General features: G+C 44.8%; 1 protein-coding gene across 2 annotated transcripts in view; it reads left to right on the top strand.

Moving 5' to 3' along the window:
• TTC12 (tetratricopeptide repeat domain 12) overlaps nt 1-24,752 on the top strand; it is a 114,531-nt gene that overhangs the window by 57,525 nt on the left and 32,254 nt on the right. For both annotated transcript variants that reach the window (XM_072155862.1, XM_072155861.1), the window contains exons 14-19: nt 473-565; nt 5,638-5,701; nt 15,186-15,326; nt 16,215-16,319; nt 17,819-17,887; nt 20,543-20,644. In XM_072155862.1, coding sequence (XP_072011963.1) covers nt 473-565; nt 5,638-5,701; nt 15,186-15,326; nt 16,215-16,319; nt 17,819-17,887; nt 20,543-20,644 — 574 coding nt within the window. The remainder of the gene's footprint in view (nt 1-472; nt 566-5,637; nt 5,702-15,185; nt 15,327-16,214; nt 16,320-17,818; nt 17,888-20,542; nt 20,645-24,752) is intronic.

Here is a 24,752-nt window from a genome sequence, read left to right as displayed (position 1 = left end):
TAGGTGACTGGGTGTGACCCTGAAGTTGGTCCTGTTGGTGCTATGGTACAGTTTATTTTACAGAAACTAGCACTACTAATCATGGAAAATACTAAAAACTCCAGATTTGCATTGGATAGAAACAATGGGGGAGATTCGTATAGTAACCATATGAATCTCCCTTTCCTCGGAGTAGCATGGGCCTGTAACATTTACCATAGTCTCCTATAGTAGAAAACTCTGCCAGTTCCGATCAGAGTTTGCGCCCATATTCACAAAGAGGTCAGAGTCTCTTAATGTATGTGGGCGCCGGACCCCCGGGGAAGGAGGTTTTATACTGGAGTAATAAACACCATTCTTAATGAATCCCCATCGTATATTGTATAGGGCTTCCACTAGTATCTGCAAAATAAATGTTTCTAGTTATGTCTGAAATTACATTTTTACATTTAGTTAGGCAGATTGTTTAGGTGACTTTTTTCCTATTTTATAGGTTGTTTGAAAGTCTCATCAAATATGTAACATTCAAGGACGCAAGAGCTCGTACAGCAATGGATCTATTATACAGTCTAACACAGGAGGAGAGGTAATATGGGATATTTTAATATACAGTTTTGATTCTTTACCGATGAGAAGTTTTTTTTGTAATGTGAGGAAGGCAGGATATAAGTAAAGCCTCCTATCTTTTACCTCGTCAGCCAGGCAAAGCGTCTTGTATTCTTTATATGTCCATGAACAATCGCTCCTGTGAAGACTTTATGATAGTATTCAAGAATATAAGATTAAGGTCCTGGAAGGGCGATTGTTGATGGACAGTTAGAGATCACATGACCCTCCATCTGCAGCCATTTTATGGTCAGGAATGTCTGGCTGATGAGGTAAAATACAGGAGGCTTCACTTTACATATCAAGAAAGCAGAGCAGGACGTTTAAAAGATGTGTATTGGTAAATTACCTAATATCCTGCCCCCCACCCTTACACACCCATTACAAAAAACATGAGGTGAGTGGCCAACCCCTTTATTGTTGTGTATTACTAGTTAGTAGTTGACACTTATGTTAAATATAAAATTACAGCCAACTTTAAATTGACACACAATTAACAAAATAAAAAGGAAAGTTAAAGTTTTCTTATATGGTGCATAAATCATTGTTCCACAGGACTGCTTTTATTATAACTCTATACACTGCGATTGCAGCAATATAGAATTATAAAAATGATGCTAATTAGCCTTCGGCAACATCACCGGAGCACCTTAGAGCACCTTGTCTTTAAAATTATTCACTCACCCCACCACAGTGCATAGACCACGTGATGGCGGGTTCCAGGCAGGACTTGTATCGGAATGGGGGAGTGAATAAATTAAAAGGCCAGTTGCTTCTTAGTCACGTCTACCATCAGTAAAATTGATGGTTGATGTCCTTTTAGCAATGGTGGTCGACCATGCATTTGCCATAGATCCTGTGGTTTAGCAGACCCAACACCATATCATCTCACTTAGCTCTGCCTGGTAACAGGTAATCTCCATAGACCAAAATGAATTTTAAGGAATTCTGGAAAACCCTGTTGTGGCCGTGGCAAAGGTGGTAAATCAAAAGAAAGTGCAGTTACTCTGCTCTGCCTCCTGGTTCCCATATGATCAAACTACTGCTGGTTTTGGACACTGTTCCTGGGGGTCTGTTCCTGGATATGCTTTGTCTGATGAGTAACCTTCTCTGGCGACATGACGTCAATTCCACTTTTCTCAGAGGAGGCCAATCATTTAAGCCCCCCCCCCACACACATTAGAAAACCAGATGTACTGGAGCAAAACAGGATAAGTTTGTTTTTTTGTTTTTTTAACGACCTTGCTTTGACCCTAAATGAAGTTTAACCCCTTTACTTAAGGGAGACTAGCTGTTGCGAGGTTGAACTGAGTGAGATGACATAATCATGGAGTAGGACAAGGTTAATGCTATCCAGTGTTTGTACACCATTTCTTAATCCCGTATTAATACGTCATACGTCAGATGCGGGTGTATAGAGTAGCCTCACGGGCTGAGCCCTATGCATACAAGGCTAGTGTTTTCTGCATGTTGTAGCAAACACCTACTGGTTGCCACCGATTACAGGTGTTAACTCTATGATCACTGCTGGCTAAGTAAATAAAGAAACTCTAAAATTTCATGTTAACCCCTTTCCCTAGAACTGATATAAAAATAAACACCGATCTATCAAAATATAATGTTAACCCCATAAACGCCGTTTAACCCCATAACAGAAAATAGTGCCCAATATTCTACTTTTTTCCCTCTTGCAATATATAAAAATGTGTATGAAAAGGGATAAAAAGGCCGTACAATCCTCATGGATGCAATGAAAATGTCATCTCCCACAGCTCCGCACACCAAAGTATGAAAATGTTATAAGCAGCAGAATATGGCAAAATCAAGTATTTTTTTTTTGTACGGAATGTTAACATTTTTTATAAGTATGTATATAAGTATGTATAAATTTGGTATCCCTATGATAGTACCGACCTAAAAAATAAAGGAGACATGTCATTAAGAGCGCATAGTGAAAAGGCATTCTTACTTTACAGCAGTACTTTTAAACATTGGGGCTCATTTACTAAGGTCCCGCGGCCGCATTTCCATTGGGTTTTCCAACTTTTTCGGGGATCGCGCCAGGGATTGTGTCGAACACAATCAGATTTTGGATCATCGGCCGCAGATTTCACGCAACACAAATCGGGGGGGCGGGCGGACGATCCGACGGATTCCGACAACGCGCGGGATTTAGCATGTCAAATTGTGTCGCAAGACAAGCACTTACAAGCACCGGGAAGAAGGTGAACTCCGGAGGACCTGAGCGCGGGAAGCGACACATGCAGGATCTCGGGCGCACAATCTTGGTGAATCGCACCGGACTTCATCCTCATCGGACAGTCCAGATCGGGGATCGTGACAGGACCGGGTAAGTAAATGTGCCCCATTATTTTAGGTATACTTACCCAATTTCTGGTGTGGGTCCATGCCTTTTTAAGACATTGAATTCTTAGAAGCTTATATGATATTAGAGTCCAAAATAGACCGCAAACAGGAGAAAGTTTGTGGCCTGTTTTTGGCCAGGGGAGATTGGCAGGGGGAGCGCTGTTCACCCCTCCTGGTGACCTGGCTCAGTTAGGTTGTAGTGAGACATGGTGTCCTCACTGCACTGTGACTGTGCATAATACAAGTCAATGACCTCCATATACGGTTGTGTGCATGAGGTCTTACATTACATTACATTGAAGTTTACCAGAACCCTTGTGTGCTGTGGATTCACAGGCTGTTACACTGTCTCCTCTCCTCTTCTGCTCCCTTACACTCCCCCCTCCCTCTGCTTGATGTAATCTTACTGCAGCAAAGGACATTTCAACACACAGTGAAAGGGGGGAAGTGCTCCTGCCTAGTGTAACAAACAGCCTACAAAGCTGCAACACAGAGTAGCACTGGTAACACCCACACACCCTTGATTTTGATGAAAGATTTATTTTTACTCAGTAACAGGTCCCTAAGTCAATTCTGTTGGAAAGAATACCAGAGAGTCCAAAAGAACCTATTTATGAGAAATGGAACAGATTGTTACTTTGAAAAATTTTGCCTTCCGTTTCTAATGCTGTGTCTGATTCTCCGGGTTTCCATCCAATTAATAAGACGGATCGACTATTGTGTATTGTGGAGGCGAGAAATGAAAACAGTTTTATAAATGTCAGTCTCGATTTTATAACTGGCCTTACTAGAAAACAGTCCAGTCTCTTGTCTCAGGAGTCAGAGATGTAGGTTTTTACTGGAGAGACAAATTCACTTCAAATAATTGTCCTGATATGAACTCAGAGATATCAATTCTATTATTTGACACTTGTAAGAGCTGGGTACGGGGGAATTTATCATTCCAATTTCTTTGACTTTGTTGTCTATGCCTTGTCAATTCCATTTTTGTTTCATATGAATTCATCAAGTGAGTATTTGTTTTTTATTTTTTTTGTTTGTCTCACAATATTGTTTTTTTTTCGCATAATGTTATTTTTTTTTTGGCGCACAAGTCCATTTAAAGAGCAATTGGTCTTCATAAATTTGGTTGTGTTTTTTCTTGTATCTTTGCGCCTGGGGGTTACTGGAGTCATTTTACGCCAAAACATGCACCTAAACGTAAATTTGTGCCAAATCGCATTCAGTATTGTTAACCCCTTAACGCTCTGCGCCGTAGCTCTACGGCGCAGAGGTATAAGGGATGTATGAAGAGGGCTCACGGGCTGAGTCCTCTTCATACAGAGGTGGGGGTTTTTGCATTTTGCACAAAACCCCCACCGCTAATAACCGCGGTCGGTGCTTGCACCGATCGCGGCTATTAACCCTCTAAACGCCGCCGGGCGCCGCCATCTTTTTCCGATCGCCACGCCCCCGAACGTCATCGGGGGGGGGGGGGCGGCGATCGGTAGCCTCCGGTCTTCTTTTGACACGAGGCTACATGGCTTATGCAGGTTCGTTACAATGAGCCAGTGGCTCAGTGTAATGTATGACCTGCAAAAATGCCATATATTGCAATACTGTATTATTGCAGTATATGGTAGGAGCGATCTGACCATCTAGGGTTAATGTACCCTAGATGGTCTAAAAGATAGTGAAAAAAAAGAAAAAAAAAAAAAGTTTAAAAAAAATAAAAAAAAATTAATAAAATATTAAAAGTTCAAATCACCCCCCTTTCCCTAGAACGGATATAAAACATAACAAACAGTAAAAATCACAGACATATTAGGTATGTCCCAAAATGCCCGATCTATCAAAATATAAAAACGGTTACGACCGGCGGTGACCTCCGAGGCGGAAATTGGCGCCCAAATGTCCGAAATGCGACTTTTACACCTTTTTACATAACATAAAAAATGAAATAAAAAATGATCAAAATGTCGCACAGACCTCAAAATGGTAGCAATGAAAACGTCGCCTCATTTTGCAAAAAATTACCCCTCACACATCTCCGTGCACCAAAGTATGAAAAAGTTATTAGCGTCAGAAGATGGCAACATTTTTTTTTCTTTTTTGTACACAATCGTTTAATTTTTGAAAATGTATTAAAACACAATAAAACCTATATAAATTTGGTATCACCGCGATCGCACCGAACCAAAGAATAAAGTAGGCATGTTATTTGGAGCGAAGAGTGAAAGTCGTAAAAACTGAGCCCATAAGAACGTGTTTTTTTTTCAATTTTTCCACATTTTGATTTTTTTTTCAGCTTCGCAGTACATGGCATGTTAAAATAAATAACATCACGGGAAAGTAAAATTTGTTACTCACAAAATAAGCCCTCACACAGGTCTGTACACGTAAAAATGAAAAAGTTATGGATTTTTGAAGTTGGAGAGCGAGAAATCAGCCGAAAAACCCTGCGTCCTTAAGGGGTTAAAACACGTCTGTGCAAATAATGAATTTGGTGCACACAGGGTCTATTTCAGAGTCTTATCTGATTTGGTGCAATGGAAAGACGCAAAACTGCATTTGTACCACAACTGCGCCAAAACAACGCCAACTATAGACAAAAAAAACCAATGATAAATTCCCCCACTGATTCAGACGTCAGACGCTCCTCCATCTTCATTCCTCAGGCTGTCTTTCTTGATTTGTTTTTTGCAGGTTGAGGTCACATTTCAGGGTCAACTTTACAGAAGAAATACTGCCCTCATTCACTTCTTTATTGGTGAGATAAACTACTATACGTTATTGATGTTTTAATGTGAATAGTTTCATCCTGTGAACCTAAATTGTCAAAGTCGTATACTGTAAGTATGGAGTATACATTGTACAATATGCAGTACATAATACGTCACCTTCTTTACCTTTATAAGAAATATGGGCGGCAATGGTTAATGCTATGGACTTTGTCCTTTACAACACATGCAATTTGATCATCTCCTCTGGCTCTATAACATGTATGGACTCTATGGGGCTACATTAACTTACCCAGTCCCGCGGAGTTCACGAAAGTGCATTTTCTGACGATCATGTACTCTGCCGCAATTCACTATGATTGTGCCCCCGACATCCTGAATGTGTTGTTTCCCCGTTCAGGTCCGACAGAGTTCACCTTCTTCTTCCTGGTGCATGTAAGTGCATTGTCTTGCGACACAATTTGAAAGATAAATCCCTCGCTCAGCCTGAATCAGTCAGATCACCCGACGGCACGTCCCCAGATTTCTGGAGCATGAAAGCCAGCGCAGCCGCTCCATAATCCTATCACGTGCAACACAATCCCAGCGCAAACCCTGTTAAATACATGTCAAAGCTGCGCAAATCCTGAAAACTGTGAACAGTCCAAAGAAAGTGAGCAGTGCAACCCTTAGTAAATAAGCCCCTATGTACAATTTGCTCAGCTGCCCCTGCTCTATAACATGCTCTCTGCAGATAGGACACTATGTACAATCTGCTCAGGTCCTCCTACTCTATAACTTTCTGCCTGCAGATAGGACACTATGTGCATTCGGCTTAGCTCCTCCTGCTCTATAACATGCTCTCTGCAGATAGGACACTATGTACAATCTACTCAGATCCTCCTGCTCTATAACATGCTCTCTGCAGATAGGACACTATGTACAATCTACTCAGATCTTCCTGCTCTATAACATGCTGCCTGCAGATAGGACACTATGTACAATCTGCTCATCTTCTCCTGCTCCATAATATGCTGCCTGCAGATAGGACACTATGTACAATCTGCTCAGCTCCTCCTGCTCTATAACATGCTGTATGCAGATAGGACAATATGTACAATCTTCTCAGTTCCTCCTGCTCTATAATGTGCTGCCTGCAGATAGGACACTATGTACAATCTGCTCAGCTCCTCATGCTGTCTGCAACTAGGTTCACTTTGGTAAGTCCCCCCTTGTCTTTATTTAACTTCTAGGCAAAGTCCTGAATGTCCCTTAGTAGAGAATGCAGTGTGGTTCAAGCACTTGCACCTGCATTTCATTCTGTAGGTTATGGCCTACTCACTAAAGGTCAGAGGTATAAGTCCCCATCTTGATTTATAGATCAAAGGAAAATGTGGCATAATCCATATTTCACAAATGTCCTTAATAATTACAAGCAGGCTTCTACAGTAACTATGTTACCTGTTGAGAGGTGGCTTTACTACAACAGGGAGCAATTACATAACCCCTAAACTATTACTACTAAAATCCTCATGCATAGTATGTATGCGTGCAGGGTATGAGGAAGAAGCTGGAATTACAACAAAGAGTATAGGATGCCCACAGGGCAAGATATCAGCCAAGAAAGAGTCAGACAATGTTAGTTTACACCTCATAGTGACAAAAGTCAATTATTCTATGCCAGGCCTCTTGGTGTCATCACAGGGAATCTTAGAATCTATTTAGATAAAAGTCTCCATCTAAAAAATGGTCGTTTTTTGGGGGTCCCTCATGGTCAGTTTTAACAGGCCTTTCTGATTCCCCAGGCACCAGACTTATATTGTCACGTAATGTATTAAGTTCAGTTTTCTTTATCCCTTTTTGTTTTACCAAAACATTATTTTTGCATTGTATGTTTATGTGTCACCCTATTTGTATAATAACTAGAGATGAGCGAACATACTCGTCCGAGCTTGATGCTCGATCGAGCATTAGCGTACTCGTAACTGCTCGTTGCTCGGACGAGTATTTCGCCCGCTCGAGAAAATGGCAGCTCCCGCCGTTTTGCTTTTTGGCGGCCAGAAACAGAGCCAATCACAAGCCAGGAGACTCTGCACTCCACCCAGCATGACGTGGTACCCTTACACGTAGATAGCAGTGGTTGGCTGGCCAGATCAGGTGACCCTGGGATAGACTAGCCCCTGCCTGCGCTGCTCGGATCATTCTGTGTCTGGATGCCGCTAGGGAGAGAGCTGCTGCTGCTCAGGGAAAGCGTTAGGGTGTTCTATTAGCTTACTGTTAGGCAGGAGTGATTCTTAAAGAACCCAACAGCCCTTCTTAGGGCTACAATAACGTTATAATTTTTTTTTTTTTTTATTTGCAGCTAGTACCATATTGTGAGGAATTAGCAGGGGGACTTGCTACCGTTGTGTTTAGCTCTTAGTGACACACATATCCACCTCAAACACCAAAGTGGGAAAATTTATTAGGGGTTTGAGTAGAATTAGGCAGAGTCTGCCAGTTTCTTTTTATTTTACGTTTATTTTTTTCATAACTCAGCGTCATCTCATCTGGCATAGTAGTGTGCTGTAATACTTGGCTAGAAAATAGCCATAGGAGAATACAAACGTCTTAATTACGCCTACAGTAGCGTTATATATATTTGATTTCTGGTTGATCTGCTGGTGGCTGTACTTGCTGCAGTGCATCTACTATCAAATTGGGAGCAATTTGGAGTCAGACTTGCGACCACTGTGTTTTAGTGACGCACATATCCATAGCAAAGACCGAAGTGGGAAAATTTATTAGGGCCCGGGGTTGTATTTCAACTAGGCACAGTCTGCCATTTCCTTTTTTATTTTACGTTTATTTTTTTCATAACTCAGCGTCATCTCATCTGGCATAGTAGTGTGCTGTAATACTTGGCTAGAAAATAGCCATAGCAATAGGATAGCATCGTTTGGTTTTAAAAACTAAAAAACACAAAAAAACAAAAAAAAAAAAAAGTTAAAAAAAAAATACAAGTTATAACTCTCATTTTCAAAATGTTTAACCCGAGGGCTAGGGGTAGAGGACGAGGGCGGGGACGTGGGCGTCCAACTACTGCAGGGGTCAGAGGCCGTGGTCCTGGGCGGGGTGAGACACCACCTGCTTATGAGGGAGCAGGGGAACGCCGCAGAGCTACACTCCCTAGGTTCATGTCTGAAGTTACTGGGACTCGTGGTAGAGCACTGTTGAGGCCAGAACAGTGCGAACAGGTGATGTCGTGGATTGCCGACAATGCTTCGAGCAATTTGTCCACCAGTCAGTCTTCCACGCAGTCCACCAATGTCACCAAAATCGGCACTCCTCCAGCTCCTGCACCTCAGCCTCCTCCCCCCCAGTCTGCCCCCTCCCAGCAAAATTTGCCATTTGAACCGGCATACTCTGAGGAATTGTTTTCTGGACCCTTCCCACAGTCACAAACCACTTGTCCAGTTGCTGATGAGCAATTTTCCGATGCCCAGGTTTTCCACCAGTCGCAGTCTGTGGGTGATGATGACCTTGTTGACGTAGTGGAAGAAGTGTGTAAAGAGGTGTCCGACGATGAGGAGACACGGTTGTCAGACAGTGGGGAAGTTGTTGTCAGGGCAGGAAGTCCGAGGGGGGAGCAGACTGAGGGATCGGAGGATGATGAGGTGACAGACCCAAGCTGGGTTGAGAGGCCGGGTGAACACAGTGCTTCTGAGACGGAGGAGAGTCCTCGACCAGAACAGGTTGGAAGAGGCAGTGGTGGGGCCAGACGGAGAGGCAGGGCCAGAGCTGGTGCATCAGCGCCAAATGTGTCAACTAGTGAAGCTCCCGTGGCGAGGGCTCCTGCGGCGAGGGCTAGATTTTCAGAAGTCTGGAGGTTCTTTAAGGAAACACCGGATGACCGACGGACTGTGGTGTGCCACATTTGCCAAACCAGGATCAGCAGGGGTTCCACCACTACTAGCTTAACTACCACCAGTATGCGCAGGCATATGAATGCTAAACACCCCACTCAGTGGCAACAAGCGCGTTCACCTCCGGCCGTGCACACCACTGCTCCTTCCCCTGTGTCAGCTGATAGTCAGCCCCCTGCCCAGGACCCTGCCACAAAAACCCCATCGTCACCTCCACGATCCTCCACAGCATCCACCAGCGTTCAGCTCTCCATACCCCAGACGCTGGAGCGGAAACGCAAATATAGTGCAACCCACCCGCACGCCCAAGCCCTTAATGTGCACATTTCCAGATTGCTAACCCTGGAGATGCTGCCCTATAGGCTAGTAGAGACCGAGGCCTTTCGCAGCCTCATGGCGGCGGCCGCCCCTCGGTATTCGGTCCCCAGCCGCCACTACTTTTCCCGATGTGCCGTCCCAGCCCTGCACCAGCACGTGTCAGACAACATAATCCGTGCCCTGACCAACGCCGTTTCTGACAAGGTCCACCTGACCACGGACACGTGGACGAGTGCTGCCGGGCAGGGCCACTATATATCTCTGACGGCACATTGGGTTAACTTGGTGGAGGCTGGGACCGAGTGTGACCCTGCGGCTGGTCATATACTGCCGACGCCGAGGATTGCGGGGCCTACCTCGGTCCAGGTGTTTGAGGCCTACTATGCCTCCTCCTCCTCCCACCCCTCCTCCACCTCCTCCTCCGAACGACCATCCGTGGGCATGGCGCCATCAGTCGGTAGCTCTAGGCACAGCAGCAGTGCCGTCGCTAAGCGACAGCAGGCGGTGCTCAAACTGCTGAGCCTAGGCGATAAAAGGCACACCGCCCAAGAACTATTACAGGGCATCACGGCGCAGACTGATCTGTGGCTGGCACCGCTGAACCTGAAGCCAGGCATGGTTGTGTGTGACAACGGCCGTAACCTGGTGGCGGCTCTGCAACTCGGCAGACTGACACATGTGCCATGCCTGGCCCATGTGTTAAATCTGATAGTTCAGCGTTTCCTCAAGACATACCCCAATCTGTCTGATTTGCTCACGAAGGTGCGCCGCATCTGTGCGCATTTCAGGAAGTCCAGCACAGATGCTGCCACTCTCAGGGCAGCGCAGCGCCGCCTCCAACTGCCCGCTCACCGACTGTTGTGCGACGTGCCCACGAGGTGGAATTCAACACTGACCATGTTATCCAGAGTTTACCAGCAGCGCCGAGCGATTGTAGACTGCCAGATGTCAACTTCCACCAGAACTGGTAGTCAGGTCAGTCAGCTTCCTCAAGTCTACAATGAGGAGTGGACGTGGATGTCTGATATCTGTCAGGTGCTGAGTAACTTTGAGGAGTCAACACAGATGGTCAGTGGCGATGCCGCCATCATCAGCCTCACCATCCCGCTGCTTGGCCTGTTGAAAAACTCTCTGGTCAGCATGAAGTCGGAAGCTTTGCGCTCCTCACAAGAGACAGGGGAAGAAGATTCCCTTGTTGATAGCCAAAGCACCCTTAGATCTGTTTCTCAGCGCATATCGGAGGAGGTGGAGGTGGAGGTGGACGAGGATGAGGAGGAAGAGGAGGAGAATGTTGGCGAGACACAAGAGGGGACCATTGTTGAGTCCTACACTGTTGAGCGTGTATGGGCAGAAGAAGAGGAGTTGGAGGAGTTGGAGGAGGAGGAAATGGACAGTCAGGCCAGTGAGGGGAGTGAATTCTTACGCGTTGGTACTCTGGCGCATATGGCAGATTTCATGCTAGGCTGCCTATCCCGTGACCCTCGCGTTCAAAGAATTTATTCCAGCACCGATTACTGGGTGTTCACTCTCCTGGACCCACGGTACAAGCAAAATCTTTCCACTCTCATCCCTGGAGAGGAAAGGAGTGTGAGAATGCATGAATACCAGCAGGCCCTGGTGCACAAGCTGAAACAGTATTTCCCTTCTGACAGCGCTAGCGGCAGAGTGCGTAGTTCTGCGGGACAAGTAGCGAGGGAGAGTAGGCGAGCAGGCAGCTTGTCCAGCACTGGCAAGGGTACGCTTTACAAGGCTTTTGCCAGCTTTATGTCACCCCAGCAAGACACTGTCACCTGTCCCCAGTCTCGGCAGAGTAGGGCTGATCTTTACAGAAAGATGGTGAGAGAGTACGTAGCTGACCATACCATCGTCCTAAATTATCACACAGCTCCCTACAACTACTGGGTTTCAAAGCTGGACATGTGGCACGAACTGGCGCTCTACGCCTTGGAGGTTCTTGCCTGCCCTGCCGCTAGCGTCTTGTCAGAGCGGGTTTTCAGTGCAGCTGGTGGCATCATCACCGATAAGCGTACGCGCCTGTCGACTGACAGCGCTGACAGGCTGACGCTTATCAAGATGAATAAAGCATGGATTTCTCCTAATTTCAAATCTCCAGCAGGTGAAGGAAGCTCAACCTGAATAATTTATCCACTCCTCCTCCTCCTCCTCATTTTCCTCCTTCTCCTCCTCTTTCTACAGTAAATCAGAGGAAACTGGCTGTTTTTTGACAGGGCCCACTGGCTCTAGGTATAGTACTTTATGCATTTAATTTTTCTGGAGGGCCACCGACACGGTCCTCTGTTTTAAACAATTTTTGGGAGTGCCACATACAGGCACTCAATCTATTCACTTTTTCTGGAGGGCCACCTTTCCGGTCCTCTGTTTTAAACAATTTTTTGGGACTGCCACATACAGGCACTCAATCTATTCCATTTTTCTGGAGGGCCACCTACCTGCTCCTCTGGTTTAAAAACTTTTTTGGACTGCCAAATACAGGCACTATCCAAATTGAATTGTCTCCATAGCAGCCTCCACACGTTGTCTCCATTGCTACCTCCAAAAGTCGTCCATATAGCTGCCTCCATACATCGTCCCTTTATCAAACGAGGTTTGTCAGGCCGAAATTTGGGTTGTTTTCATGGATTCCACATCAAAGTTGTTAACTTTGTCGCCACCCTGCTGTGTTATCCACAAAATACACTGGCAAACTTTTACCATTTACGGATATTATTTCAGCGCTTCTTGCGCATCTGTTTACATTCCCCTCACCCGCCATATCCTAAACTTATAAGAACGCTACTACACTTGATCTTATACAAAAGGTTCTTAGAAGTGCTGTTTGGGGAGTAGCCTAGAGACAGGGGCTTGGATTGGCGAAAGCTCGCCTAGCAGCGGAGCGCCAGCTCCATGCGCATCATGCGCTTCTTGCGCATCTGTTTACATTCCCCTCACCCGCCATATCCCAAACTTATAAGAACGCTACTACACTTAACTTGGTGCAGGCTGGGACCGAGTCTGACCCTGGGGCTGGTCATATACTGCCGACGCAGAGGATTGCGGGGCCTACCTCGGTCTAGGTCTCAAAGGCCTACTATACCTCCAAATCCTCCCACCCCTCCTCCACCTCCTCCTCCTCCGAATTACCATCCGTGGGCATGGCGCCATCAGTCGGTAGCTCTAGGCACAGCAGCAGTGCCGTTGCTAAGCGACAGCAGGCGGTGCTCAAACTGCTGAGCCTAGGTGATAAAAGGCACACCGCCCAAGAGCTATTGCAGGGCATTCCACATCAAACTTGTTAACTTTGTCGCCACCCTGCTGTGTAAGCCACAAAATATACTGGAAAACTTTTTTCATTTACGGATATTATTTCAGCGCTTCTTGCGCAGATGTTTACATTCCCCTCACCCGCCATATCCCAAACTTATAAGAACGCTACTACACTTGATCTTATCCGAAAGGTTTTTAGAAGTGCTGTTTGGGGAGTAGCCTAGAGACAGGGGCTTGGATTGGCGAAAGCTCGCCTGGCAGCGGAGCGCCAGCTCCATGCCAAGAACCAACTAACATAGTTTTAACTGCAGCACCTTTAATCTACTACTAGTTCACTGCCTCCATACATCGTCCCCTTATCAAACCAGCTGTGTCAGGCAGAATTTTGGATTGTTTTCATGGCTTCCATGTTAACTTTGTCGCCACCCTGCTGTGTAATCCACAAAATATACTGGCAAACTTTTATCATGTACCAATATTATTTGAGCGCTTCTTGCTCACCTCCTTTGGTTCCTCTCTGCTACCCATTGGTTTGAAGCCTGAGTCCATTTAGGGTATGTCGCCATGCCACTCTCTAGCCTTCCGCTGCTGCCGCTGCCTCTGCATGCCGTCCCCTATAGTGTCAGGGTCAATTATTGGATGTTTTACATGCTATCTAGCTTCATTCTGTCACTCTGTCATGGCCATGCTGTTGCCCATAATTTTGGCATAATGGTGCATTTAAGCAGCCTCAGAGGCATCCATGCATGCTGCCCCTGCTGTTTCCTGTCCATTTCCGTGGTGTTTCCATCCTTTTCTGAGGTTCCCAGGTGTTTGGCCAAGCTTCCCTGTGCAGAGCCTTGGTCCCCTTGAAAAATGCTCGAGTCTCCCATTGACTTCAATGGGGCTCGTTACTCGAAACGAGCACTCGAGCATCGGGAAAAGTTCGTCTCGAATAACGAGTACCCGAGCATTTTAGTGCTCGCTCATCTCTAATAATAACCCTTTGTAATTGCAAGCACTGCCCTTTTGATATTAAACTTCCATTTAATAAGAATCTTCTTGTGTTCTAACAATTCCATAACTCTGAAGAGACGTTACCTACATTGATTGCTTCGTTTGTGAAAGTAATATTATATTGGTGCATAATATATTCTAGGTGTCTCGACAGCCTATATATGGTGTATGGTAGCAGCTAAAATCACTCAGGTTTTTGGAGGGCGGAGAGCTGTCAGAACAGTGTCCAGTGAGACCAGGCAGGCTGCCTTCCTGAACCTAAATCAGCTCCAGTCAGTGATCAGGAGATTCCTGACATCCCGTATCTTGACAAAAATAATTATAAGACAGAAAATTCCTTATTTATTGAATCCAAAGAGCATCTACAGATGTAGTACTTTTTAACATGACATATAGGGAAAGATCCATTATGCCTTCTCCTTTGGTTTCCTGGCTTCCCAGACCCACACACCACTTTGGACATGTCATGGAGCAGGTAGGGAGCGAAGAGAGAAAAGTGAGTAAACACCCAGCCCGGGATTAGTATAGTCTCCACCGGATGCAATATCAGACCTGCTATTAGTTCTGAAATGCAGCACTTGTACCTGTATCTATAAGATACATCTTACAAAATTCCCCCCCAACATTTATTAACTCAATTAGTTATCACACAAAAGCGCCAGTTCCAAGTATTAGAGAAAGAGGAACAATATATTTATTTTTTTGTGCTAAGCCATGCTTTTTGCTCTGCCCCATGCTAACCCCACGCAGTATCATTTTCCCATTTGTGCCCACCATCTTCCACTCACTTTGTGTCCCCCCGGCTCTGTCACATTGTAGCCCCTTAAATAATGTGCGCCAAGCTCCACCTCATATAAAAGTTACCTCTTATTTTGCCCCTCTCCAATATCACTGTAACAATTGTTCAACTGTCCCATAGCTGTTCTCTTGTTAGCCCCAGTTATGTTTTAGGGACTGTCCAGGATTACATACACATGGATTGCAGGATACAAAGCTGTGGAACAGCACACATCTTCTGTCATCTCTACATTTGTTATTTTATCTGTCACAGAAGAAGCAACCTTTAGCTGTAGTAAATATGGAAGAAGGTCTCCGCTGCATCTCTGTAATGGGGCAACTTAGTGAAGATGAAATTATTAGGAAGCATATGGCCGCCTCATCTGAGTTCTGGGATTCCTGCTTACTAGGTGTGGTAAGTGACCCCAGAGGGTTTGCTTTTATAACACTTATACATTATGTGTCAGCATTTACTTTGTTAATACTAGATCCACAGACAGAAGAATTATAAAATGCTGCGAATTCCCGTCATTATTAGGCGACAATTTCCTACTGATGGAATCTGACAATACCTGATATGTCTCTGTATGAAATCAATGCTAGAGCGTGGTGTTTATAGATATACTAGATCATACAGAGGTATAAATCCCTTCTATGTATGAGTATAACCCCATCCTGACTAGTCACTGGAGCCTTAATGTCCAGGTCAATTTTTACAGTTCTGTTTTGCTCTTTAACTTAAGAACTGCTTTACATATCATAGCAACTTTTATTTTTTTTTCATTACTTGTAAGTCTTTAACTTGAATAATTTTACTAATGACATATTGTTCAGCTCCTCCTGCTTTAAAACACGCTGGCTGCATAGAGGACACTATGTACAATCGGCTCAGCTCCTCCTGCTATATAATATGCTACCTGCAGATAGGACACTGTACAAACTGTTCAGCTCCTCCTGCTCTATAATTTTATGCCTGCTGATGCCTCCCTCACTCTGCCTGATATAATCTCATTGCAGCACAAAGTGGGAGGGAGGAAGTGCTAAAGGAACAGGTGGAGGTAGAGACAATGTAACAGCCTGTGAAACTGCAGCGCAGATGGGCTCTGGTCAGTCCCCCAGTAGCTCTCAGGTTCATTGGCATAATTTAAAAAGTTGATTTTAGAAAAAGGCCATGGATGACAAATATAAAACGATTACCACAGTCACACTGCCTTGATCTATAAGTGCGCCTGGTTTATCATGATGGATTTTTAATCAGGTTTCCTTTCACAGATCTTAATATTCACAATGTTCGTCTTCTTAGGATGAGTGCAACATACCTGCGCTTGGAGAGGGGCACTGGGATATTCTGGCAACAATACTTGGACTCATGTTCAATGCTTCACTTGAAGCAAATTCAGAAATCAAGGTAAGACATCAGGGGCGAGACCTACAAAAAGCAAAATTGTGGCGGTGGGGGGGGCAGAGAGGCAAGCGGCAGGCCTAAATCTGGTCTGAGCACAGGGGCACGGCCTGGAATGACAGCGGCACAAGACACCAGGAGGGACCAGAGAGACAAGTACAAGTTAATTTTTTTAGGCACAATATGCTGCAGCAGATTTAACTTTTTCTAATGATAGAAAAAATCTCTGTGAATACATAGAAATATAAAGACAAAAGTCTGCTGCAGATTCACATTTATTGAATGCAGACTTACTGTTGTACCTGGAGTGAACTGTGCCCATGTGCAGTTACCTTTAGGAAGCATTTAACAATTTTTCTATATATCTTTTGCACCAGCCTTAGAGCAATTCTCTAATTTACACTCATTAGCTATCTGCAGCCATTACCTGCTAGCAGGGCTTTTATCTTGTCCCCCAGGCTGCTCTCTCTGCCTTTGTTTCTGTTGGTGGCCATGGGAAACCGTATATCTGTAGCTGGGGAGGAGCAGAAGGTGGGTGGACCTTGTTGCGAGGGGCACAAGCAGATGTGCAGACTCCTGATACTTGCTTGCAATATGAAAAGAACTCCAGAACCTTGACTTACGTTACATGTTTCAGGTCATCCAATCATAAAGAGGAAGTCTTTGTACATTGCTACATGAATGGAATATAGCAGAGCTGGGTGTGTTTGAAAGTTTTAATGTAGCAGAAATGTGTGTATGAGTTTGGAATGGTCAAATAAAGACAGAGCTTAGGCTCCCTATCAATTTTAATGAATACTTATCAGATCCTGCACACACTGCACAGTGCAACCTTTTTTCATAGGAAAGGGGTGGTTTGAAGAAAGGGGGCAGCTTTCATAGAGTATAATGGCAAAAAAATAAATAATCAGACATTGACAAAAAAACAGTCTTTTAGGGAGGGTCTTCTCAAAGAGCTGGTCTTCTGGAGAAGTTTCACTGTGTGTGTATCTATCTTACTATCAATCTATCTACAGTATCTACATATACTGCGATGTGTCATCTTCTTATTTCATTGTAGGTATTTTATAGTGTAGTTGAACATGTATCTTTTTCTTTGTGATGTAGTAGGTTACTGTATGTTCATTTCTTACTATGATGCAGAGCTCCAGTGCTATATGCTGTCAGCTCTGTGTCTTCCCTGATTGGCTGATCCTTAACACTGATTCTGTGTCCTGATTGGCTGAGCTGTTTTTGCACATTCACATGAGTGCCCTCAGTTCTCTGGCCTCACTGCCCTTAGCTGATGTCTAGCACACAAAACATTGACCCCATTCTTTTTATCAAATTCTCCATTCCTGTTAAATGAATTAACTGGTTGCCTTATCAGATATTAGGTAATACCAGCTATATGGGTTTTTTTCATATAGTGGAGCGGAAAGTAAAGCCTGTGCCATATCTGTGGCAACACTAGAATAGTTTCCCCATAAAAACTATTAGAAATTTTCTGTGATTTGATTTTGCAGGAGCACGGGGTGGATATTAGTAGAAGATGTTTGTCTCTGCTTAGCAGTAAAGAGGGAATCGTTCTAACTGTAAGTAATTTAATTGTTCTTATATTTATACGTCAATTAGAAATGTATTTCCACTGTAGCAGAACCACAGCTGCGATACTAAATGACTTATACTCTAATTATCTGCAGCACTGGAAGTCAATACAACTACCGGTATGTTATACGCAATAGTCTAATTCATAGGCCTTATTAATAGGAAGATATTATATTGCCTAATAAAACAGCAGGTTTGCAAGCTGTATGCGCTATTGCACTAAATGACTCCACCTGCTTGCTGGAAAGCGGATACTGAGAAGATAGAACTTGTGAGTGTTCGGCAAATCTGACATCTGATCAGAACAGGAGATACATTTATAAGCGCAGGCTCCGACCTAGATCCCCTGTGATCTGCAGAATGGCGGCGACCTGACCTGCTCCATGTCAGGTTTCAGATGTCCCATAGAAATCAATAGATATTCAGAGAGTTCCATTGACTTCTATGAGACTTCTAGATCAGCTTAATGGATTTATGGAGCAGGTCAGGGGTCCAGCCATCCCCCTTTCTGTGATTCATGGTGAGATTTCAGGGAATTAAGTTTAAGAGTGACACAATTCCTTTAGGTTTAGTTTTGTACAAGAGAGGCACTAAAGAGATAAATACATATACTATAGGTCAGTGATTGCTAACCTTCTAGAGACAGAGGGGTATATTTCTCATACGCCATTGTCTGTGTGCGGCATATGATAGCCCCACCACTGCTCTTGCACAGCGCTGAAGCCTCTTGATGTATCCGGCGGGTCCTGCGCAGCGCTTATTTTTACGACAGGCCCTGCCTGGCATACAAATATACGCAGCCGGCATATTTTCACATGTTAAAAGTCGCCAGCTGCAGCGAGTGTGCAGGCGTTGGGACAGTAATACCACTCCGTTCGGCTGGCTGCGCTCCCCTTTTCACGCCCCACTAGCGCGAAGGTGACGGATTGGGCTAAATAATTGCAAGTGCTAGCACTAAGTTAGCATTTGCGATTATTTTAGGGCTTCTATGCCACTGCCGTGGCACAGAAGGCCTAATAAATATGCACCAGAGTGCCCAACCATTGCCTTTGAAAGAAGGAGAAATTTGGATTTTCATTGTACTCCTCCAGGGTCCCCCTGAAAAAGAAGAATGTTGGTATGAATGATAGAATGATAATAGTAATGATAATGATGGTCCACACCTCTTCGCTTCTCCTGCACATCACGAGCTGTCCATTGAATGAGATGCTGGGGCAAAGCCTTGGGTGCCCACAAACCGGGCTCTGAGCGTTACCTCTGGCACCTGTGCCATAGGTTCGCCACCACTGCTTGGTTTATCTCGTTTGGTTGACTCTAGAGAGCTTGCCTTGTCCATTCATTACATGGTTGGCCAGTGCATTTCATCAACTCATCGTTCAATATCAACTCTTAAAGTAGATGTTTAAATGGGTATTCCGGGAATATGAATGTCTGACAGAAAAACCCATGATGATATAAATAAATGAATACAACAATACTGAACGTCATTAGTCACAAAACGGAGCTTAGTTTTATTTTATGATTTACAAAATGTATGGCCTCTTTAAAGTAGGTTGAGTTATCACTAAGATGGCTGCCAGTGGAAACTACAAGTCCCATGATCCTTTAGTTCTCAGTAACAGCTCCTCCCTCTTATGCTGTGCTCCCAGTGATGATATAACAGACTTTCTTGCTCTGTTACCATAGTAATGATGAGTAACTGCCATCCCTGCACATCACCACAACATAGGCCATACTGGATGCTCTGCAACCAACCGACTACAGCCAAACCTAGTGGTGACCACATGACCTGCCAGGCAGATGAAGGACATGTGATGTGGACATTTGACCAGCGGCCATCTTCTGTCCTGTGTCCGACTCGGCGCGGAGGAAATTAACGGACTGATTATAGGGCCAATAGCATAGGGGAGCAAAATTTTAAATAACAACTAATTACACATTAGCTAATATTTTGAGTACCCATTTGTACATGAATTATGCTGATTCCTGGAATACCCCTTTAAGCTCTTTTGTCATATCAATCTTTTGTAAATACAGTACTTTTTGTGAAATCTAACTGATCTTACTTATGAGCTCTGTACAACTCTTTATTGTATTGTAAATTTGTATTGTCCCATGTTACTCCTTGATATTAGTGGTTAAACTGACGACTTTGCATTAATGGGGTTGCCCAGCCTGGCACCTCCCGTCACACTAAGCTCTGCTGGTATACAGAGGGTTATACAACCACAGTGTGAGGTGTCAACACAACATCACCACTGAGCCTCTGGACCCATTAAAGCAACATGTCCAATCCCAGACAACACCTATAATGGTATGGGTTGTGTTACTACCCACACTGACAGTGTATTGTCAGTTCTAGCACTGTCAAGCTAAGAAGTGATCCACCCCTATGGAATGGTAACACCCAGTTGTCAATTTATCTATGAATATTTAGGCGGAATAGGATATTTTTAAATTTCTACATTCTAATGGGTCCTGAATTCTAACAGGTCCATCACTAGTGCAATGTCATTATTATGTAGTAACTTCATGAATTATAGTACCAGATATTAGTTAGATATTAGATATATTAGATATTGATACTACTACCTATTGTAAGTAATTTGCCACTTAAATCCTGTCTCTTTTTTCCTTTCTAGAGATCCGTGGGTGTTCTTAGCAGAGTTCTCCCACAATGCACACCAGCAGTAGACCTGTCAGTCAAAGAGGGTATTGTTAAAAAACTAATTAAACTGCTTAGGGTAAGTCGATCTATTATCATGGGACATTGGGATACTGAAGTCAGCATTGATCATTAGAATGGCTGTGATATCTTCAACCAGGCTTTGTAGGGAAGCCGTAGAGAAGGTCTGCAGGAGCTGATATAAAACGGTGAAATTGTAGATAATTGAACGTTTTTATCATTGGGGCACATTTACTTACCCGGTCCAGTCGCGATCCAGCGGCGCGTTCTCTGCTCTGGATTTGGGTCCGGCCGGGATTTATGAATGTAGTTCTTCCGCCGTCCACCAGGTGGCGCTGCTGCGCTGAAAGTCATCTCATCGCGCCAGAATGCACCACCTCGGACCAGGTGAAGGTAAGCGCTCCCCAAGCGACACTTTTTCGGTTTTTAAATGCGGCGGTTTTTCCGAATACGTCGGGTTTTCGTTCGGCCATGCCCCCCGATTTCCGTCGCGCGCATGCCGGCGCCGATGCGCCACAATCCGATCGAGTGCGCCACAATCCCTGGGCAATTCAGGTACAATCGGCGCAAATCGGAAATATTCGGGTAACACGTCGGGAAAACGCGAATCGGGCCCTTAGTAAATGACCCCCATTGTGTTTAGCTCTATGCATAATGATGATTATTTAAAGAGGTGAGTCGCCGGCTGTGTCATATGAGGTGGGCAAAAAAATTTCCATCCACTTGTCATTGATGATGGAATTTATTGTGTTTATGGTGTAAAGTGATAGATGTGTTACAATTAGAGATGAGCGAACACTAAAATGCTCGGGTACTCGTTATTCGAGACGAACTTTTCCCGATGCTCGAGTGCTCGTCTCGAATAACGAACCCCATTGAAGTCAATGGGAGACTCGAGCATTTTTCAAGGGGACCAAGGCTCTGCACAGGGAAGCTTGGCCAAACACCTGGGAACCTCAGAAAAGGATGGAAACACCACGGAAATGGACAGGAAACAGCAGGGGCAGCATGCATGGATGCCTCTGAGGCTGCTTAATCGCACCATTATGCCAAAATTATGGGCAACAGCATGGCCATGACAGAGTGACAGAATGAAGCTAGATAGCATGTAAAACATCCAATAATTGACCCTGACACTATAGGGGACGGCATGCAGAGGCAGAGGCAGCGGCAGCAGGCTAGAGAGTGGCATGGCGACATACCCTAATTGGACTCAGGCTTCAAACCAATGGGTGTCAGAGAGGAACCAAAGGAGGTGAGCAAGAAGCGCTCAAATAATATCGGTACATGATAAAAGTTTGCCAGTATATTTTGTGGATTACACAGCAGGGTGGCGACAAAGTTAACATGGAAGCCATGAAAACAACCCAAAATTCTGCCTGACACAGCTCGTTTGATAAGGGGACCATGTATGCTTACAGTTCATGCCAGTCGCTGCACTGGCTGCCAGTCTCCTTTCGAATACAGTTTAAAATAATAATAACCCTCATCCATAAAGCTCTGTATAATGCTGCACCCCCCTACCTCTCCTCTCTTATCTCAGTCTATCGCCCAACCCGTGCTCTTAGATCCGCCAGTGATCTTAGATTAACCTCTACCCTAGTGCGGACCTCCCACTCGCGTCTCCAAGACTTCTCTAGAGCTGCACCAATTCTATGGAATGCTCTGCCCTGGACTATCAGACTAATACCTAACCTCCAAAGTTTCAAACGTGCTCTTAAAACCCATTTCTTTAGGCAAGCCTATAACACTCATTAACTGCATGAAGTTTTAACTCTTCTACTAACCCGTCCTGTGTCGTCCTCCCATCTGTTATCCAGCAACCAACAGGCACCAGACTTCTCTGCAGTCCCATTCACCCTGGACCTGGTATATAAGATGACGGCTGAGTGGTTCAAGCGACAGCAATTCCATTTATTATATTTTTTTCTATTCCCTAAGAAGAATGGCTTGACCATTAAATATTCTTTTACCTCGTGTTACCCCATCATCTTCATAAACCGTAAGCTCTGGCGAGCAGGGACCTCACTCCTGTTGTTCCATACAAATGTTGTGCTCTGTTACATTACATTTGTATTTGTTTCCTATGATTTGTAAAGCGCTACAGAATATGATGACGCTATATAAATAAAGATTATTATTATTATTATTATGGAGGCAGTGAACTAGTAGTAGATTAAAGGTGCTGCAACTATGTTAGTTGGATCTTGGGATGGAGCTGGCGCTCTGCAGCCAGGCGAGCTTTTGCCAATCCAAGCCCCTGTCTCTAGGCTACTCCCCAAACAGCACTTCTAAGAACCTTTTGTATAAGATCAAGTGTAGTAGCGTTCTTATAAGTTTAGGATATGGCGGGTGAGGGGAATGTAAACAGATGCGCAAGAAGCGCTGAAATAATATCCCTAAATGGTAAAAGTTTGCAAGTATATTTTGTGGATTACACAGCAGGGTGGCGACAAAGTTAACAACTTTGATGTGGAATGCCCTGTAATAGCTCTTGGGCGGTGTGCCTTTTATCGCCTAGGCTCAGCAGTTTCAGCACCGCCTGCTGTCGCTTAGCGACGGCACTGCTGCTGTGCCTAGAGCTACCGACTGATGGCGCCATGCCCACGGATGGTAATTCGGAGGAGGAGGAGGTGGAGGAGGGGTGGGAGGAGGTATAGTAGGCCTTTGAGACCTGGACCGAGGTAGGCCCCGCAATTCTCTGCGTCGGCAGTATATGACCAGCCCCAGGGTCAGACTCGGTCCCAGCCTGCACCAAGTTAAGTGTAGTAGCGTTCTTATAAGTTTGGGATATGGCGGGTGAGGGGAATGTAAACAGATGCGCAAGAAGCGCATGATGCGCATGGAGCTGGCGCTCCGCTGCCAGACGAGCTTTCGCCAATTCAAGCCCCTGTCTCTAGGCTACTCCCCAAACAGCACTTCTAAGAACCTTTTGTATAAGATCAAGTGTAGTAGCGTTCTTATAAGTTTAGGATATGCCGGGTGAGGGGAATGTAAACAGATGCGCAAGAAGCGCATGATGCGCATGGAGCTGGCGCTCCGCTGCCAGGCGAGCTTTCGCCAATTCAAGCCCCTGTCTCTAGGCTACTCCCCAAACAGCACTTCTAAGAACCTTTTGTATAAGATCAAGTGTAGTAGCGTTCTTATAAGTTTAGGATATGCCGGGTGAGGGGAATGTAAACAGATGCGCAAGAAGCGCATGATGCGCATGGAGCTGGCGCTCCGCTGCCAGGCGAGCTTTCGCCAATTCAAGCCCCTGTCTCTAGGCTACTCCCCAAACAGCACTTCTAAGAACCTTTTGTATAAGATCAAGTGTAGTAGCGTTCTTATAAGTTTAGGATATGCCGGGTGAGGGGAATGTAAACAGATGCGCAAGAAGCGCTGAAATAATATCCCTAAATGGTAAAAGTTTGCCAGTATATTTTGTGGATAACACAGCAGGGTGGCGACAAAGTTAACAACTTTGATGTGGAATCCATGAAAACAACCCAAATTTCTGCCTGACACACCTCGTTTGATAAAGGGACGATGTATGGAGGCAGCTATATGGACGACTTTTGGAGGTAGCAATGGAGACAACGTGTGGAGGCTGCTATGGAGACAATTTAATTTGGATAGTGCCTGTATGTGGCAGTCCCAAACATTTTTCAAACCAGAGGAGCAGGTAGGTGGCCCTCCAGTAAAATGGAATAGATTGAGTGCCTGTATGTGGCAGTCCCAAAAATGTTTCAAACCAGAGGAGCAGGTAGGTGGCCCTGCAGTAAAATGGAATAGATTGAGTGCCTGTATGTGGCAGTCCCAAAAATTTTTCAAACCAGAGGAGCAGGTAGGTGGCCCTCCAGTAAAATGGAATAGATTGAGTGCCTGTATGTGGCAGTCCCAAAAATGTTTCAAACCAGAGGAGCAGGTAGGTGGCCCTGCAGTAAAATGGAATAGATTGAGTGCCTGTATGTGGCACTCACAAAAATTGTTTCAAACAGAGGACCGGGTAGGTGGCCCTCCAGAAAAATTAAATGCATGAAGTACTATAGCAAGAGCCAGTGGGCCCTGTCAAAAAATAGCCATTTTCCTCTGCTTTACTGTACAAAGAGGAGGAGAAGGAGGAAAATGAGGAGGAGGAGGAGTGGATCAATTATTCAGGTTGAGCTTCCTTCACCTGGTGGAGA

The sequence above is a fragment of the Engystomops pustulosus genome, chromosome 6 (genome assembly GCF_040894005.1).
Source record: "Engystomops pustulosus chromosome 6, aEngPut4.maternal, whole genome shotgun sequence".
Lineage (NCBI taxonomy): Eukaryota > Metazoa > Chordata > Amphibia > Anura > Leptodactylidae > Engystomops > Engystomops pustulosus.
The sequence above is the reverse complement of the archived record's forward strand: the minus strand, read 5'-3'. Positions and strand labels throughout refer to the sequence as shown.